Raw genomic sequence first — 15,405 nt, 5'->3', positions numbered from 1 at the left:
TGAGTTTATCAGGTCTGAGGTGAGCGATGTTTGCAAAGAGCAAGGAACCCTTTGCCAAGGGGTCTCTGTCTCTCACCCACCTTACACTAATTTAATCAAATACCACATTTCCATAGTTTGCTTATGAAAATGTCATGTGGGACTGTGTCAAAAGCCTTCCTAAAGTCAAGATGTGTCACAACCACTCGGTCAGTAACCTTGTCAAAGGAGGAAGTTAGGTTAGTTTGGCATGATTTGTTCTTGACAGATCCATGTGGCGATTCCTTATAACTGTATTATCGTCTAGGTGCTTACAAATTGTTTAATAGTTTTTTCCAGTGTCTTTCCAGGTATCAGTTAGGATGACGGGTCTATACTTCCCCGGGTCCTCTTTGTTCCCCTTTTTAAAGATAGTTACTATGTTTGCCCTTCTCCAGTCCTCTGGGACCGTACCCATCCTCCATGAGTTCTCAAAGATAACTATTAATGGTTCTGAGTTGCTCAAGTACTCTAGGATGAATTTCATCAGGCCCTGCTTACTTGAATACATCTAACTTGTGTAAATATTCTTTATCTTGTTCTTTCCCTATTTTGGTTTGAGTTCCTTCCCCTTTCTTGAGAAAACAACACGTGACAGGAGTTATTGCTTATTGCATTAATGGAAGGCACTCAGATAATACGGTGGTGGGCATGGTGTAAGAATCTGTATAGAATAGAATATGATTTAATTATATCACCTCAAGCCTGGTGAAGCATCTTTATTATTTTGAATCTAAATAAATAAAAGTTGTCCATTAAGATTTTTATTTTAATTTGGGCTACAGCAAGGATATGCTGAAAACAAAAATACATCTCTGGAATCTTGAAGAAAATACCCACAATCTCAGGCAACCGTTCATGGTATTTAAGTTTTGTGTGTGTGTGTGTGTGTGTGTAATCCTTGAATGTCCCATTTTGTAAGTGACCTTTTTTCCCCCACATGCAGAACATAGATTCCACTCTCCGCTATATTCATAATGATTCAGACTTGAGCACCAATAGCAGTTTCAGCCCTGAAGAGGAAAGAAAGTCCAAAGTACAGGTAAATGAGAATCCCCCCCCCCCACTTGTAATTCTGATTAAATTGAAACTTTATAGACAGAAGATAATGATGGAAGGTTCACCTTTAGTTATGTAGTCCATTGGCCCACTTTGCTGTAGTAATTTTCAGAGGATGTGAAAGCCTCATCAATAGGTCACTGTATAATCCAGCCTTGAGTACCTGCAGTGACAGTGGTTACATTGGCAGTTTATTCTGTTGTCACTGTCAGTCTTTTTTTTTTTTTTTTTTTTTTAAACAGAGTAGTGTAGCTTTGACAGTAGAGCTGTTAATCAAGACTCCGAAGCTATTTATTTTAATTTTTCCTCTGCCACTGACTTGCTGTGCAGCTTCAATGACTTATTTACAGAGCCAGTTGAAAATTTTCCATTAAAACTGTTTTTCAGGGGAAAACTTTTTTTTTTATTGAACAGAATTTTTCACAAAAAGTGTGTTGTCCACTGAAAACTTTGACTTTAGCAGAAAAAAACAAATTTAGATTTGATACCAAATAGAATTATTTTGGCTTAATTTGATGTTAAACTATATCCTCCTGAACAACTGATGGGAGTTGTAGTGTGGGAACCTCATCCACTCATACTTCTCTGTGGGCTGGGTTCTACTCTCCCATGAAGCACTGCAGCAGCTCAGCAAGAGGGGAGAATGTGCTGCATCATGGGAGAAGTAGTTCTAGCCAAGGAGCGCAGCCCATAGGGAAGAATGAGGGCATGAGGCACCCAAATGCCATTCCTATGAGGCACTTCAGCAGCTCAGGCAGGCACAGTTTAATATTGAACTGACCCAAAATGAAACATTTAAAATTAGTTTTCATTTTTTGCCATAAGGTAAAAATTTTCTGCAAGGTGGGGAAAAACATGTTCTGACCAGCACTAGTCACTTATTTTTATGTATTTTATGTATTTGTTAAACAGGCATAAAGTTTGCCAGTCTCACAGGATATTGAGTCTTTAATGTTTGTAAGAGTGTTGAGCAGTGCTATAGAAGTCCAAGTTAAATTGTTTCTTCTTAAGTTTCAAACAATGCTCCTACTTTGTTTCGGTAGTCTGAAAGTGTTCCACCCATTCATCCTTGTTACTTCAGTCTGGGTATTTACAAGGACTAATCATACCTTCTCAGTTACTGTGTTTCTGTATTAATATTGCTTAAGTAACCTTAATATTTGCTTAAAATATCAACTTTAAACAACTAAAGTTAGTCTGATTTTTATATATGGTACTTTTATGAATTATAATATTTACATTCTTAATCTTTAAGCATTTTTGTCCATTATTATGAGGTGAGAAAAATTCTTTCTCTTACAACCTACTATATAAAACTAGGTTACATTTTATCGAAATTACTTGAAAATGTGGCAAACTAAGTCTTGCTCTCTCTCTCTCTCTCTCTCTCTCTCTCTCTCTCTCTCTCTCTCTAGGATGTTGTACCTCAAGCCTTGTTGGATCAATATTTATCCATGACTGATCCTTCTCGTGCACAAACGGTTGATACTGAGATTGCTAAACATTGTGCGTATAGCCTGCCAGGTGTGGCACTTACGTTAGGTAGACAGAACTGGCACTGTCTGAAAGACACCTATGAGACACTAGCATCTGATATGCAGGTATGTTAAAGCATTTAAACTCAAGCAGCTTTGAAAACAAATTGTATATACACTTTTATAACTGTGTTTCCGTATAATGGGCATTTTTGAATTTATTTTTTTTCATATCCTATTACTGGTGTTGGTAATTTAGTAGATGATGCTCTTCCTCTAAGTAATAGTTTGACCAGTGTCCCAGAACAATGCTTGGGCACCATGTTTGTGAGGTGCTCAGATACTACGGTAATGGGGATTATATAAATACCTAGAATAGATGCACAAATGTTGCTGAGCCTGTCACCTTGTGGGTAGATGAGAAACCAGAGGTCTTGATCACTTCCGGTTGCTACAGTTCTTGTGGCACTTTTAATGAGAATAGGGGTATCCACTTCGATGCACTGGCCAGTTCCTGAAAGTTAGTCATAAAGGATTAACAGTATTGCAGTATCATTGGTGTGTTTAAAAACAAATGTTAAAATATGGGAAATGGCTGTTGCTTTCTTCTCTGTTCCTGTTTGCTGTTAAGGAAGCAGCTTTCAGTGTATGGGCCATTTTATTTTGTAGTAATTTTCCACTCTTTCCTTTCTTTTTCAAAGACACGCTTCCTTTTTTGAGTAGTCATTCTTGATCCACTTCACCCTGATAAACTAATTCACTGATGTACCAGAGTGAAAACTCACTGACATATATTGTTTATTTATACAATATATTCCCAATTTTCTGAGTGGGGGGCGGGGGGGGATTTTATTTGGATAATTGATTGTTTGGATAATCAAGAGGGCTCTATTGTCCGAACCATCGCATCATCCGAATCTCTTCCTTGTCCCCAACATGAGATGCATGCTGCAGAGGGCATATAGTTCATGAATCTCATGATGGGGGACAAGGAAGGGATTCAGATAATGTGGAGCTTTGATAACAGGATTCTTAATAAACTGGAGAATATTGTATATAGTATCAGTCACATTTCTCAAAGTGCCTTACAGTAAGGTGAAAAAAAATTAGCACACAAGTAATCAGTAAAGAAACTAAAAAAAACCAACAAGAGTTAAAAAATAACATTGCTAACTAAGTTTGCGGTGTGTTTAAAATTACTTTGAGAGTCTGCCACAAGAATAATGAGGGAGAAAACTGCATCACTAAAATAGGATTAAGTCTGCAAAGATATCATTTGGTAGTTGGAAAGTGCTGGTCAGAGGGGGAAAGTAAGGTTAAATAACAATACTTGTTTTTTATATAATTGAAAATACATTATCCGTTTGAACAGTGTGTCGTGTTCCCTCCCTCACCCCTCCCTCACCCCTCCACCTCCAAAATAAGACCACATAGAAACTAAAAGGACCTCACACCTCTTAATTGGACCAGTGCTTGTGCCAAGATGTTTCTTGGAACAAAATATTTGATGCTGTGTATGGATGTCAGATGTTGGCTTCCCTGAGAGGGAAAATCTCTTGTAACTCTCTGGGATTTACAGTTTCCAATCAAAGTATAGCAGAGTACCTTCTTTCTTCTTCTGCTTTGTAAAGTACAGATTACAGAAGCTAGAGAGGAACAAGAACTATCAAATTCAATATGCATGAGAAAAATTTGAAGCAAGAAGAGAACTGCAAAAATGTTGATATCCAACATCATTTTTGTTTTGTTTCTGTTAATTAAGAACACAATAATTTTGTTACTTGTTCAGTTCCTGGATATGCAGATGGAACAAAATGATCCTTGAACAATCCCATTCATGTCTTATTTTTCGCTTTTGAATAAAAAATGAGTTCTGTTTTATTGAAAGAAATTAGTGAATTAGGTGGTTGTACTGAGGATTCCAATATTAATGTTGGACAATATAAGAAAAGTAATCCTAGCGTTAAAACAAAAACTATTGTTTGGGGATAATTTATTAATAAATGCAATTATTTGTATTTTTTTGCAGTGGAAAGTTCGAAGGACATTAGCATTCTCTATACATGAGCTTGCAGTTATCCTGGGAGACCAACTCACAGCTGGAGACTTGGTTCCAGTCTTCAATGGATTTTTAAAGGACCTAGACGAAGTCAGGATAGGTGTCCTTAAACACTTGCATGATTTTCTAAAGGTACATTTCATGTTTATTTCACTTTGGACCATAATATATTATGCCTTCTATCCACTTGTTTTCCCTGCAGAGACCTGTGCCCATAGATTTCACCAGTCTAATCCTTTACAGTACTCCAGCCAAATGCCTATATGGTACCAGAGAAGGTATTGCAAAAGCTTTATGAAGCTAATACTTTTCCTTCTCTGAGACAGTTGAAGACGTAGCAGTTATTTACCACTTACTCTTCGTTATTATTAATTAAAGTATATACAGCGTAAAATGTTGTTAAGACTACCCCATTAACTTTGCTGACTTTCTTGCAAGTCACAGCAAAATTTTACCCAAAATGTTTTACAAGCATTAGACTATATATTTCAAAGGGTGCTTTTTTTAATCCAAGTGGCTGTTTTATGATAGACATTTTGTTCATATTCCATCCATTCACATTAAGTGCTTGCAATCTGCACTGCTCTGATTAAATTTATATTTATTGTTCCAGCTTCTTCATCTTGACAAAAGACGAGAATATCTTTATCAGCTCCAGGAATTCTTAGTGACCGATAACAGCAGGAATTGGCGTTTTCGATATGAGCTGGCAGAGTATGTTGTTCATGAGGTTTTGGTTTGGATTTGGATCTTTTTTCTGCTATGTGGATTTTAACGTTTCAATTCATAAATCAGTCAATCAAATAGAGGCATTTTGACACGTCTTCATGTGCTCATCTACATGAGCTCACAACTTCTACAACACATACTACTCGTGTGTGACACACTAGTAATATCTACTAATAACTTAACTCCTTATAAACTATTTTATAAGTCCCCTTGAATGTAGAATGAAAAATTTAATTGAGCACTTCCACTCAGATTGTCCAAGCAGTAACTATTTTAGTATGCTGGAGGGGGGAGGGAAGGGGAGCACCTTATACTTTGATCAAATCTGCTCTACTCATTTTAATCAGAAAAGCTGTTGATCTTGTTATCTGTACAACCAGCACTTGGTCACACTGTAGCTTGCATGTACCTTGTAACATTGTTATTGGTTATACGATCTAATGAGTGCAAACTTTTGTACCTATTAATTTTTTTCTTTTTTTTCAGATTATTTTTGCACTCTTTTATTGCTCTCATGTAGCATTAGGGTCATATTTACTGAATAAGTGGCAAATTACAGGCGTGGAATTATTCAGTATTATGAGAGAAAACAATTAAAATGAGAATGAAGAATGGAAAATTTTCTTAGTGTATATGGTTTGGTTTCTGTTATATTAAAGGGCAGGCAATGTTGTGTAAACTGTAATTTTCAAGGTTAGGGATACCTTTTTCATTTTTGATTTTGTTCTGCTGTGTTATGCTTTGTTCTTTCTTTTAGGCAGCTCATCTTGCTTCTAGATCTATACAGTGCCAGAGATGTTTATGACTATTTGCGCCCTATTGCCCTCAGCCTCTGTGCAGATAAGGTTTCCTCTGTTCGATGGATTTCCTACAAGCTGGTATGAGCTAAGAAACAAATTTTAATGTAAAATAATTTAAATGAATCCAATATCTCAAACTTCTAAGTCATGGTCGGAAGTTGTTATATTTGTGTATTTATGTATTGGTAACTTAATGTTTCTTATAGGTTAGTGAAATGGTAAAGAAGCTGCATATGGCTTCAACATCAACTTTTGTGGTAGACCTCATGAACGAACTCGTTGAAAAATTCTGTAGATGCCCGAAGTGGTCCGGTCGGCAAACGTTTGTCTTTATCTGCCAGGTAAGAGCTTTTATTTATGTATTTGTTTGGGAGAGGGTGGGCAGCTAACTCCTCATTCATCTGTATTTTCCTGAATAGTTCGTAGAAATCATTGCCAGAGAATCTTTCCTCTGGCGGGAGAAGATGGGGGAGGAGGGCACAATTCATGGCTTTCTCTGCTCAGCACCGCTCCAGAGAAGACGTCAGGAGATGCTGTAGAAACGGGGCTCTTTCTTCCCTACCCAGGAGAGTCACTCTTGTAGTCTAAATTCCCATGTTGCATACCACTGAAGTTCAGTATACAAGCTTCATGTGTTCTCCTCGGTATGTTCAGAGAATCAAAGTATGGTGTTGAGTGTAAAACAACAACAACAAAAGTGACAGTAAAAAACTAGTCTGAATAACACATAGGATACCTGAGTTTGGGAGTAACTTTCAGCCACTTATTCCATGGTCCGGTATGAAGTGAGCACCCTCTAGTGGTGAGTGATACAGTGCTGGCAGCTGCTTACCGTTTACTGAATGATCTGTTCAGGCAGCAAGGGCAAGTAGGTGTCATTGCCCACACACCCAGCTAGCATAGGTTGTTCAGAAGCTTGCAGAAATACCATCAAGAAAAACAAGCTGGCTCTGAGCTGTGGTGGAGGAGTAGACCTCAGGTGCAGCTGGGGTGGCCAGTGATGGCAAAGGAGCAGTCTGGGCAGTTGCCCTGCTATGTGGGAAAGGGTTCCCATAGTGTGGCCCAGAAGGGATATCCCCTCCTTGGGGTTTGATCTTATTTAAAAAACCTTCTGGCGATTTGCATCTGAGGGCTTTTGGTAGTGTGCCCTTGTTTCCACAGCTCCGTCCTTCCCCTCCCAGCAGCTGAGGAGAGAATTTGTCAGGATCTCTGTTAGGCAAGTCTCACGGAATTTCATGGGCCCTCTCTGTTTGCCCAGTGAATTTTGCCAGGAAAGACTACCACTTGGTTCTTAGTTCTCTACTGTTTTGTGTTTTACTCAACTAAATATTGTGCTTTGTTGTTTGGTAGGGGGAGGATATTTGGATAAGTCTTTGTGTGTTATGACAACTCTTTAAAATATGGGTTATGGTGCTTGAAATGGGAAAACTGCAGCATAACATAACCCTGTTCTTATCACTGCATCTAATTACAGCAGTCTAAATCAGTAAGAATTTCTAAATTATCTATAAGATTTAAGGCCAAATTCAGTTACAAAATGCTCCTATTACTGTAAGCAAACATGAAAAGGTTATTTAATTTACTGTAAAGTAACTCACGCTGATTTCTAATGCTCTCTTTTTGAGCCTGAATTTTCTCAGACGTGTATTCTGCTTTATAAGGCCTCACCTCCTACTGGGAAGTACAGTTCCCTGTATCTGTAAAGCATCTTGAGATCTATAGGTGGAAAGTGCTATATGAATGCTAAATATTCTTATATGTTGATTATTATTAAGTTGGTAGGATCCATGAACTGTCATTGTGATCTGTATTTGTCTTTAGCTCCCTCTTTATGGGGAGAAATCTAATGCAGTTGCTTGGTTCTCTTTGACAGACTGTCATTGAAGATGACTGCCTCCCAATGGACCAATTTGCTGTGCAGCTACTGCCTCATTTACTACACTTGGCATCCGATAGGGTTCCAAATGTTAGAGTACTACTTGCAAAAACTTTAAGGCAAACCCTTTTAGAGAAAGGTTGGTGGTACTGGAGTTCAGAATGTCTTGTTTAATAGATGATGAATGTCAAAGATAACTATTGAATATTTAACATGTCTCCTTTTTGAGTTAGTTTGCTGTAGCCAAGTGGAGAAAATAGCACGAGTGTGAGAAGCCACTTATGACATTATACTCTCCTGAACCTTACCCCTAGGGGTGGCAAGGCTTAGCCTGGACTGACCCTTGAGGCCCTGATAGTACCTGCAAGCTCTAGAAGTTATGACAACATCATAACTTCTAGAGCTATTCTGTAATGTTGGAGAAATGGATGGATTCCTTTTTCCCCCTTAGCCCATTTTCCTTGACCGATTTTCCCTAAATGGGCTAGTTTGGGGAAATTAAGGCTATTGGTCAGCCTGCCTGCATACTGGTGATTCACTGATGTGATGTAGAACAAATGTGTTGTGTTTGAGTCTAAAAATTGATGCTGTATGTAATAAAGGCTGGGAACTAGAAAAACAGCCTTCACTGCTAACCCTATCTCTTGCCTCTCTGGGAGAGGAGAGGTGGCTAGTGCTGTTCTGTTTTCCTTTTGGGAGTGAGGGGAGAGCCTTTCCAACATTTCAGCAAGGGAACTGCTACTGTCAAACTGTAGACTTCCCTTAGGGAAAGCATCCCCAGTGCACAGCAGTGCTCAGAAAAGCTAGCAATGTTAGGATGTTAAAAGAGTGGGGTGGAAAATAATACTGGAAATAGTATGCCATTAGATAAATCAGTGTTATTCTCTCATCTGGAATACTGTGTTCAGCTCTGGTCACCCTCATTTCAAAAATATAGAACAGAAATAAGAACCTCTAGGTGGATGGAAAAAATTATTAGAAACATGTAAACATTTTAGTATGTGGAGAGATTGAAATTACTAGGACAGCTTAGTTTAGAGGAGACAAAATAGGACATGATAATTATGTAAACTAATGAACAATACAGGAGAGACCGTTTCAGCATTCCTATTTACCATTTATAAATATAAGAACAAGGAGACATCTAAATAAACTGAAAGGCATTACAGTTAAAACTGATCAAAGAAATAATTTTTTTATACAACACTTAATTAAGCTGTGGAACTCATGAACTCTTGTAACAGAGAGCCTCGCTGTAGTCAGGAGACATTTACGTGGCTAATATTCATAGATGCTTTATCATTTATTTGTATTATGGTAGCACCTAGAGGACCCAGCATGATTGCATAGGCACTGTACAAATGTATAACAGAAACAGTCCCTGTCTCACAGATCTTACAATACAAGTATAAAATGAGAGACAATGGGTAGATTAAATCTAAATTGAATAAAAAATAAAATTAAAAGGTATATTAACTGGTATACTTCTGGGAATAAATCAACCACAAACTGCTGTAGAAAGGGAGGATTTTTTAATACAATTGTATCATATAATTTTTAAAAAACTGTCACATATTGGGGTTTCTTGCATACTGTTTATTCATATTACCATTTGTATTGAGTGGTAGCGTCTGTCAGTAGAATGGAATAGCATGGCAGTTTATTTGTATTACCTTCCATTGGAAATATAAACACATTGATTTTGGGACTCCTGTTCTTAGCGGGAGTTTTTCCCTTTGCACATGCTGTCTGCCACTTACTACATTGAAGTAATTTAGGGGACTTGTACTCCTACACCACAAGGACAACCATATTATATTTGAGTCGTCCAACACATGTATTAATCACCCCAAGTATTTTAAGTTAGTTTGTGGATACAGTTAAATGAATATATTATTTGCCTGATTACAAGGATTGGGTGTGACTATAGTTAGAGTAGATATTGCCCTAATATTTCATGTCATGAAGCAATATCTGCCTACAGCATAAGGATTAAACTAAAATATCCAAAAACTTTGATTTGTTAATACAGAATTTCAGTCTCACTAATAGCCTTTCCGTATTAAAACAGAAGCCTCTGTTTGCCCTTGGTGTAGAAGCGTCCTTATGCTTTTGAATATAACACTGTAGCATAGTAGCTAGGGTTTGCGCCAAAATATAATATTGTTACTCTTATTTTTCTTATATATCTCTTGTATTCTCCATTATTTACAGAATATTTTCTGAATTCTGCCAATTCTCATCAAGAAGTTGTGGAACAGACAATTATGGCCCTTCAAATGGATGATGACAGTGATGTCAAATATTTTGCAAGCATACACCCTGCCAGTACCAAAATTGCAGATGATGCCATGAGCACTGCTTCATCGACTTATTAAAAGAAGTTCCTGAATGTTACTATAATTGTAATAAAAAACAAACAAAACACAAACTATCCTCAAATGCTCCTAAAATGGATGATTTAGGACAACCTCTTCTGAAGGAGGAGAGATCTCTTGCCGGACTTAACTACGGGTGGATGTTATCTAAACCTGATACCAGGGATTTTAAGAGTCAAGAAAAAGTAAACATTACCTATCTCATCTTGACTTTAGAAAAACATTGCTCAGAGGATTATATTTGCCACTGAAGCCTTAAATCTTCTGTCTTCCTGAACAAATGAAACTTGAATTGGCAGAGCATTTTCATTGTAGAAGGGATGTGATTTCCAGAGACCTGCGTTGTTTCTCCTGAGGAGTTAACTTAGCAAGTTTTTTCCTTAGCAACTGATAGTTCAAATTCTTATAGCCAGAGAGGCAGATTTATATCAAGATGTAAGACCTCCAGTATTAGCTATAAAAGTTTTTATCCATGCAAAGAACCAGATTGTGTGTAGCTGGGCACATCCTTAAGTGTGAATAGTTTTGATGTGTGTAAATGGGGAACAGTAGAGATTTGGATTTCTCTTAAGGGCTCAGTGGTAACACTAAACTAGAATCTGATTTTAATCTTTAAATGCAGCATATTGCTGTACCCATTAGTAGAAAACTTTGCTGAGTACCTGTGTCCTAATTATTTTCATGCTGGTCGTGACCTGAAGGAAATTTATTAGCACATGTACTTTAAGTCAGGTATTTTTAACTTGATCATGATCAGCTCTGAGGTGCAACTTTTTCTTCATATACTGTACATATCTGTGACCACTCTTGGGAGTGCTGCAGTCTTTAATCATGTTGTTTAAAAATGTTGTGATACAAGTTGTTCTCTACTTGTCCAAATAAAATTTATTAATAAGATTGAATACGTTGTGACCTTTTAAAGATATTAAAGAACAAATTTGAAATGACTTCATTTCCTTCCTTTTCTAGTTCTTGCATGGATTTCTGTAAATATCATTTAAATTTGAATGACTTTTTCCAGAGGGACTTTAATGTAAAACTTAAGATTTATATTTAGAAAAGAAATATAGCACAACACAGAGATACAGTAGTCAAGTTAGCTTACAAAAGTACAGAAACACTTTTTAAAAAAAAATTGATGAAATAATTGGGTGAGAAGTTCGTAAGTGAATCTTTATCAAGAATCTCTCTACTCATACTTGGGAGCTGATTGGCTCTCCTATCACCCAAATGCAGAATGACATCTTAGCTGTGGGGAACCTGGACAACCACCTCAACCCAGATTTTCAGGGACCAGGTTGATAAAAATTCCTTCATCTAGCTGAATACAGTTTCCAGGGTTGCTAAGAAATCCACTCTACCCTTGGATCTCTTTTACTCCTCTCATAAAAAAAACTAACTTGAGTGACTGAGGAGATGACATCTTCCCCTCTGTCTTTTATGGGACTTCTGCTTATAGCTCCTCTCTTCCCACCAACCATAGGGGAGACTGAGGTGGGTGAAGCTTATTCTTCTGATGTAATAGAAGTAGTTACTGCATCTTCTTAAAAGGTTTCTGCAGAATGCTTGAATTATGGCACCTTATAAAGCATATGGCTAATGTCTTGAAAGTTTAACCCCAAAGCAGGGGTGCAGGAACTACACGTGCTGGAGCTTGAAGTGGTTTCCATCATATACGGGGTTTACACTTTTTTGTTCAGTGGCTTTCAGCACCCCCACTATACAAATTGTTCCAATGCACTGCGAGCAGCATGTGCATCATCCCTCCCTATCTTCTTGGGAGATTCTTTTGTTGAAAAGATTTTTCCAGTTCTGGCTTCAGTAAGTAAAATAGTATTAGCGGCATGGCTCTCTCCCAGATTCTAGAATCCTTCTGCTTCCCTGACAGTATAGACATGCACATGACACCCAAGAGGCCTGCTGTCTGCTCCTAAGATTGACCTGGAGTAGCTTCAGGTACCAAGTCATCTTCCATTTGTCTTGAAGCTAGTTTCTCCTTAAGATGACCTTGGGAGGAAAATGGAATAAGTATTCATGAGGAATTTTGAAGCAGCAGTCTGCTTATATTTTGAGTCTCTGTGGAATGGACAGTGGCACTCCAGCCAGATTTTCTGTTCATCTTGTCTCATGAATGGACTAGCAGAAGTCTTGTGAAAGTTCCAGATCTCTATTAATTCACTTTATGATGTTGCACAGGATGATACCAAGCTGTCTGAAAATACTATGAGCTCCTCATTGTTGGGCTGTAGCTGTGATCTGGGGACATACAGAGACTGAATTGGTGGAGAATGATGGGGAAAGGTATTCTCCCAAGTTCTGCTCACAGACCAACATCTTCCACTTGAGAAAAATGAGATGCAACCAAGTAGATTATGAACAGGAGTACTTGTGGCACCTTAGAGACTAACAAATTTATCTGAGCATAAGCTTTCGTGGGCTACAGTCCACTTCATCAGATGCATAGAACGGATATCTTAAGCTATCTTCTTACTATATGTTCCATTCTATGCATCTGATGAAGTGGGCTGTAGTCCACGAAAGCTTATGCTCAAATAAATTTTAGTCTCTAAGGTGCCTGTTTTTTGCAGATACAGACTAACACGGCTGCTACTCTGAAACAAGTAGATTATGCAGATTTTCATATGACAATCCTTGCTTGCTGTCCGCAGTTTATGGACATTTAAATTACTGTTAGGACAGTGGTTTTGAATCTTTTTTTCATTTGCCGACCCCTAAAAAATTAGAATGGAGGTGTGGACCCCTTTGGAAATCTTAGACATAGTCTGTGGATCCCCAGGGGTCCGTGGACCACGAGTTGACAACCACTGCATTTGGATACAGGGTTAACTTCATATTGAGATGAATAGGTACCGTTTTCACCTTTCTGCAGACTCTGGCAGAAATCCATATCAGATAATTTTCAAATTGTGAATAGAATGTAATCTTCACTAAGCAGGGCTGGAGACTTTACATGAAATCTTAGATTTTGGAGTACAAAACAGCAGCCTCCCCATAAAAAAAAAAAAAAAAAAAACTTCATTGAGCTTTCATGAGCAAACTTAATTCCACTTCCCCTTCTCCTCCCAAAGCATCTTGACAGACATGGGGAGCAGTACAGTATTGCCATCCATTCCCGTCCACGGCTTGTTCCTCCATTAAGCCCATCCTGGTTATGTCTCTGCATATGATGTCCTGCCATCTGGTTGATGGTCAGCCTCTGGGTCTGACTGACCTTGGTTGCGTTTGCATTGTTTTCTTTGGCGTCCTGTCATCTGTTTGTTTTCTACAGTACTCCACCATTGTAATCTTTTTTGATTGCAGCCAATTCTACACCCTGATTTCACACCCTACTCTTTTTAACATCATTTGTCTTAAAATCATTCCACTTTACACCTGCCATCTTCCAAATAGCTCATCCCTTCTGTCTCCAGCCATCTGTTTCAATGAAACTACTTCCAGACCATAGAGTCACACTATTAATACACTTGTTTGATAAATTTTCACTTCGGTACCAAACATGTTTTTCAGTCCATAATTTTATTAACTTCTGTGCAGCATATGTAGTTAAAGCATGTCTCCTTTTAACCTCATCCTTGATGAACCATTGGCACTGATCAAGCTTCCTTGGTACACACAAAATTTTACTTATTCTGACTTCATCACTGCTGCATTTCAACACTATTGATTGTCCTTTTTCCAAGATACAACCACTTCATTGTCTTGGCATTTATTGTAAGTCCAAGTAGACCATACCAATTTTTCCACAGTAGTGAAGAGCATCATTATTAATTCAGACATGTCTGTGAGGTGTATAATGTCATTTGCATAAACTAAAGGGCTTATCTAACCCATTTTCAAACCTTCCAACTTGTCTACCATTCACAGAAGCATAGAAGGGTATGACTGGAAGGGACCTCAGTAGGTTATCTAGTCCAGTCCCCTGCACTCAAGGGAGGGCTACATAATAACTAGACTGTTCCTGACAGAGGTTTGTCTAACCTGTGCTTAAAAACCTCCAATGAGGAGATTCCACAACCTCCCTAGGCAATTTATTCCAGTGCTTTAACTACACTGACAGTTCGGACGTTTTTCCCTAATGTCCAGCCTAAACCTCCCTTGCTGCAATTTAAGCCCATTGTTTCTTGTCAACTCCTCAGAGGTATAGAGAATAATTTTTCACCCTCCTTCTAATAACCTTTTATGTACTTGAAAACTGTTATGGGGCCCTCAGTCTTCTCTTCTCCAAACTAAAAGAACCCAGTATTTTCAATCTTCCCTCATAGGTCATGTTTTCTAGACCTTTAATCATTTGTGTTGCTCTTCTCTGGACTTTCTCCAATTTGTCCACATTTTTCCTGAAATGGACACAATACTCCAGCTGAGGCCTTATCATTGTGGAGTAGAGCAGAATAATTACTTCTTATGTCTTGCTTATAACACTCCTGCTAATAAATCTCAGTATGATGTTCGCTTTTTTTTTTTTTTTTTTGGCAACAGTGTTATGCTGTTGAATCATATTTAGTTTGTGATCCACTATAACCCCCGATCCCTTTCTGCAGTATTCCTTCCTAGTAATTTCCCATTTTGTATGTGTGCAATTGATCCTTCCTAAGTGGAGTACTTTGCATTTGTCCTTATTGAATTTCAACCTCTTTACTTCAGACCGTTTCTTCAGTTTGTCCAGATCATTTTGAATTTTATTCCTATCCTCCAAAGCACTTATCTCTCCCAGCTTGATATCATCCACAAACTTTGTAAGTATACTCTATATGCCATTATCTAAATTATAAATGGCCAATTTCAGAATATGATAAAAAACAATGGTAATTTCTTGTCTGACATCAAACTTTGACTTGAACCAATTGCTTGATTTTCCACCAATTCTTATGGCAATACAGGAACCTATGTACATAACTTTTACAGTTGCAGTTATTCCACCTGGAACTCCATATGATTTTACTACTTTCTATAATGCTTCCCTCCAAACCAAATCAAGTGCCTTCATGAAGTT

At 37.9% G+C, this 15,405-nt stretch overlaps 1 protein-coding gene across 1 annotated transcript in view; it reads left to right on the top strand.

Annotated features, from left to right (window-relative positions):
• The window catches only part of PPP4R1 (protein phosphatase 4 regulatory subunit 1), an 89,290-nt gene extending 78,849 nt beyond the window's left edge, over window positions 1-10,441 (top strand). The window contains exons 13-20 of the mRNA XM_065398799.1: window positions 965-1,060; window positions 2,493-2,678; window positions 4,582-4,743; window positions 5,225-5,325; window positions 6,098-6,218; window positions 6,347-6,481; window positions 8,014-8,155; window positions 10,231-10,441. Of these exons, the coding sequence (XP_065254871.1) occupies window positions 965-1,060; window positions 2,493-2,678; window positions 4,582-4,743; window positions 5,225-5,325; window positions 6,098-6,218; window positions 6,347-6,481; window positions 8,014-8,155; window positions 10,231-10,394 (1,107 nt within the window). The 3' untranslated portion in view covers window positions 10,395-10,441. The remainder of the gene's footprint in view (window positions 1-964; window positions 1,061-2,492; window positions 2,679-4,581; window positions 4,744-5,224; window positions 5,326-6,097; window positions 6,219-6,346; window positions 6,482-8,013; window positions 8,156-10,230) is intronic.
• Window positions 10,442-15,405: the final 4,964 nt, after the last annotated feature.

This window comes from Emys orbicularis, chromosome 2, assembly GCF_028017835.1.
Source record: "Emys orbicularis isolate rEmyOrb1 chromosome 2, rEmyOrb1.hap1, whole genome shotgun sequence".
Classification (NCBI taxonomy): Eukaryota; Metazoa; Chordata; order Testudines; family Emydidae; genus Emys; species Emys orbicularis.
The sequence above is the reverse complement of the archived record's forward strand: the minus strand, read 5'-3'. Positions and strand labels throughout refer to the sequence as shown.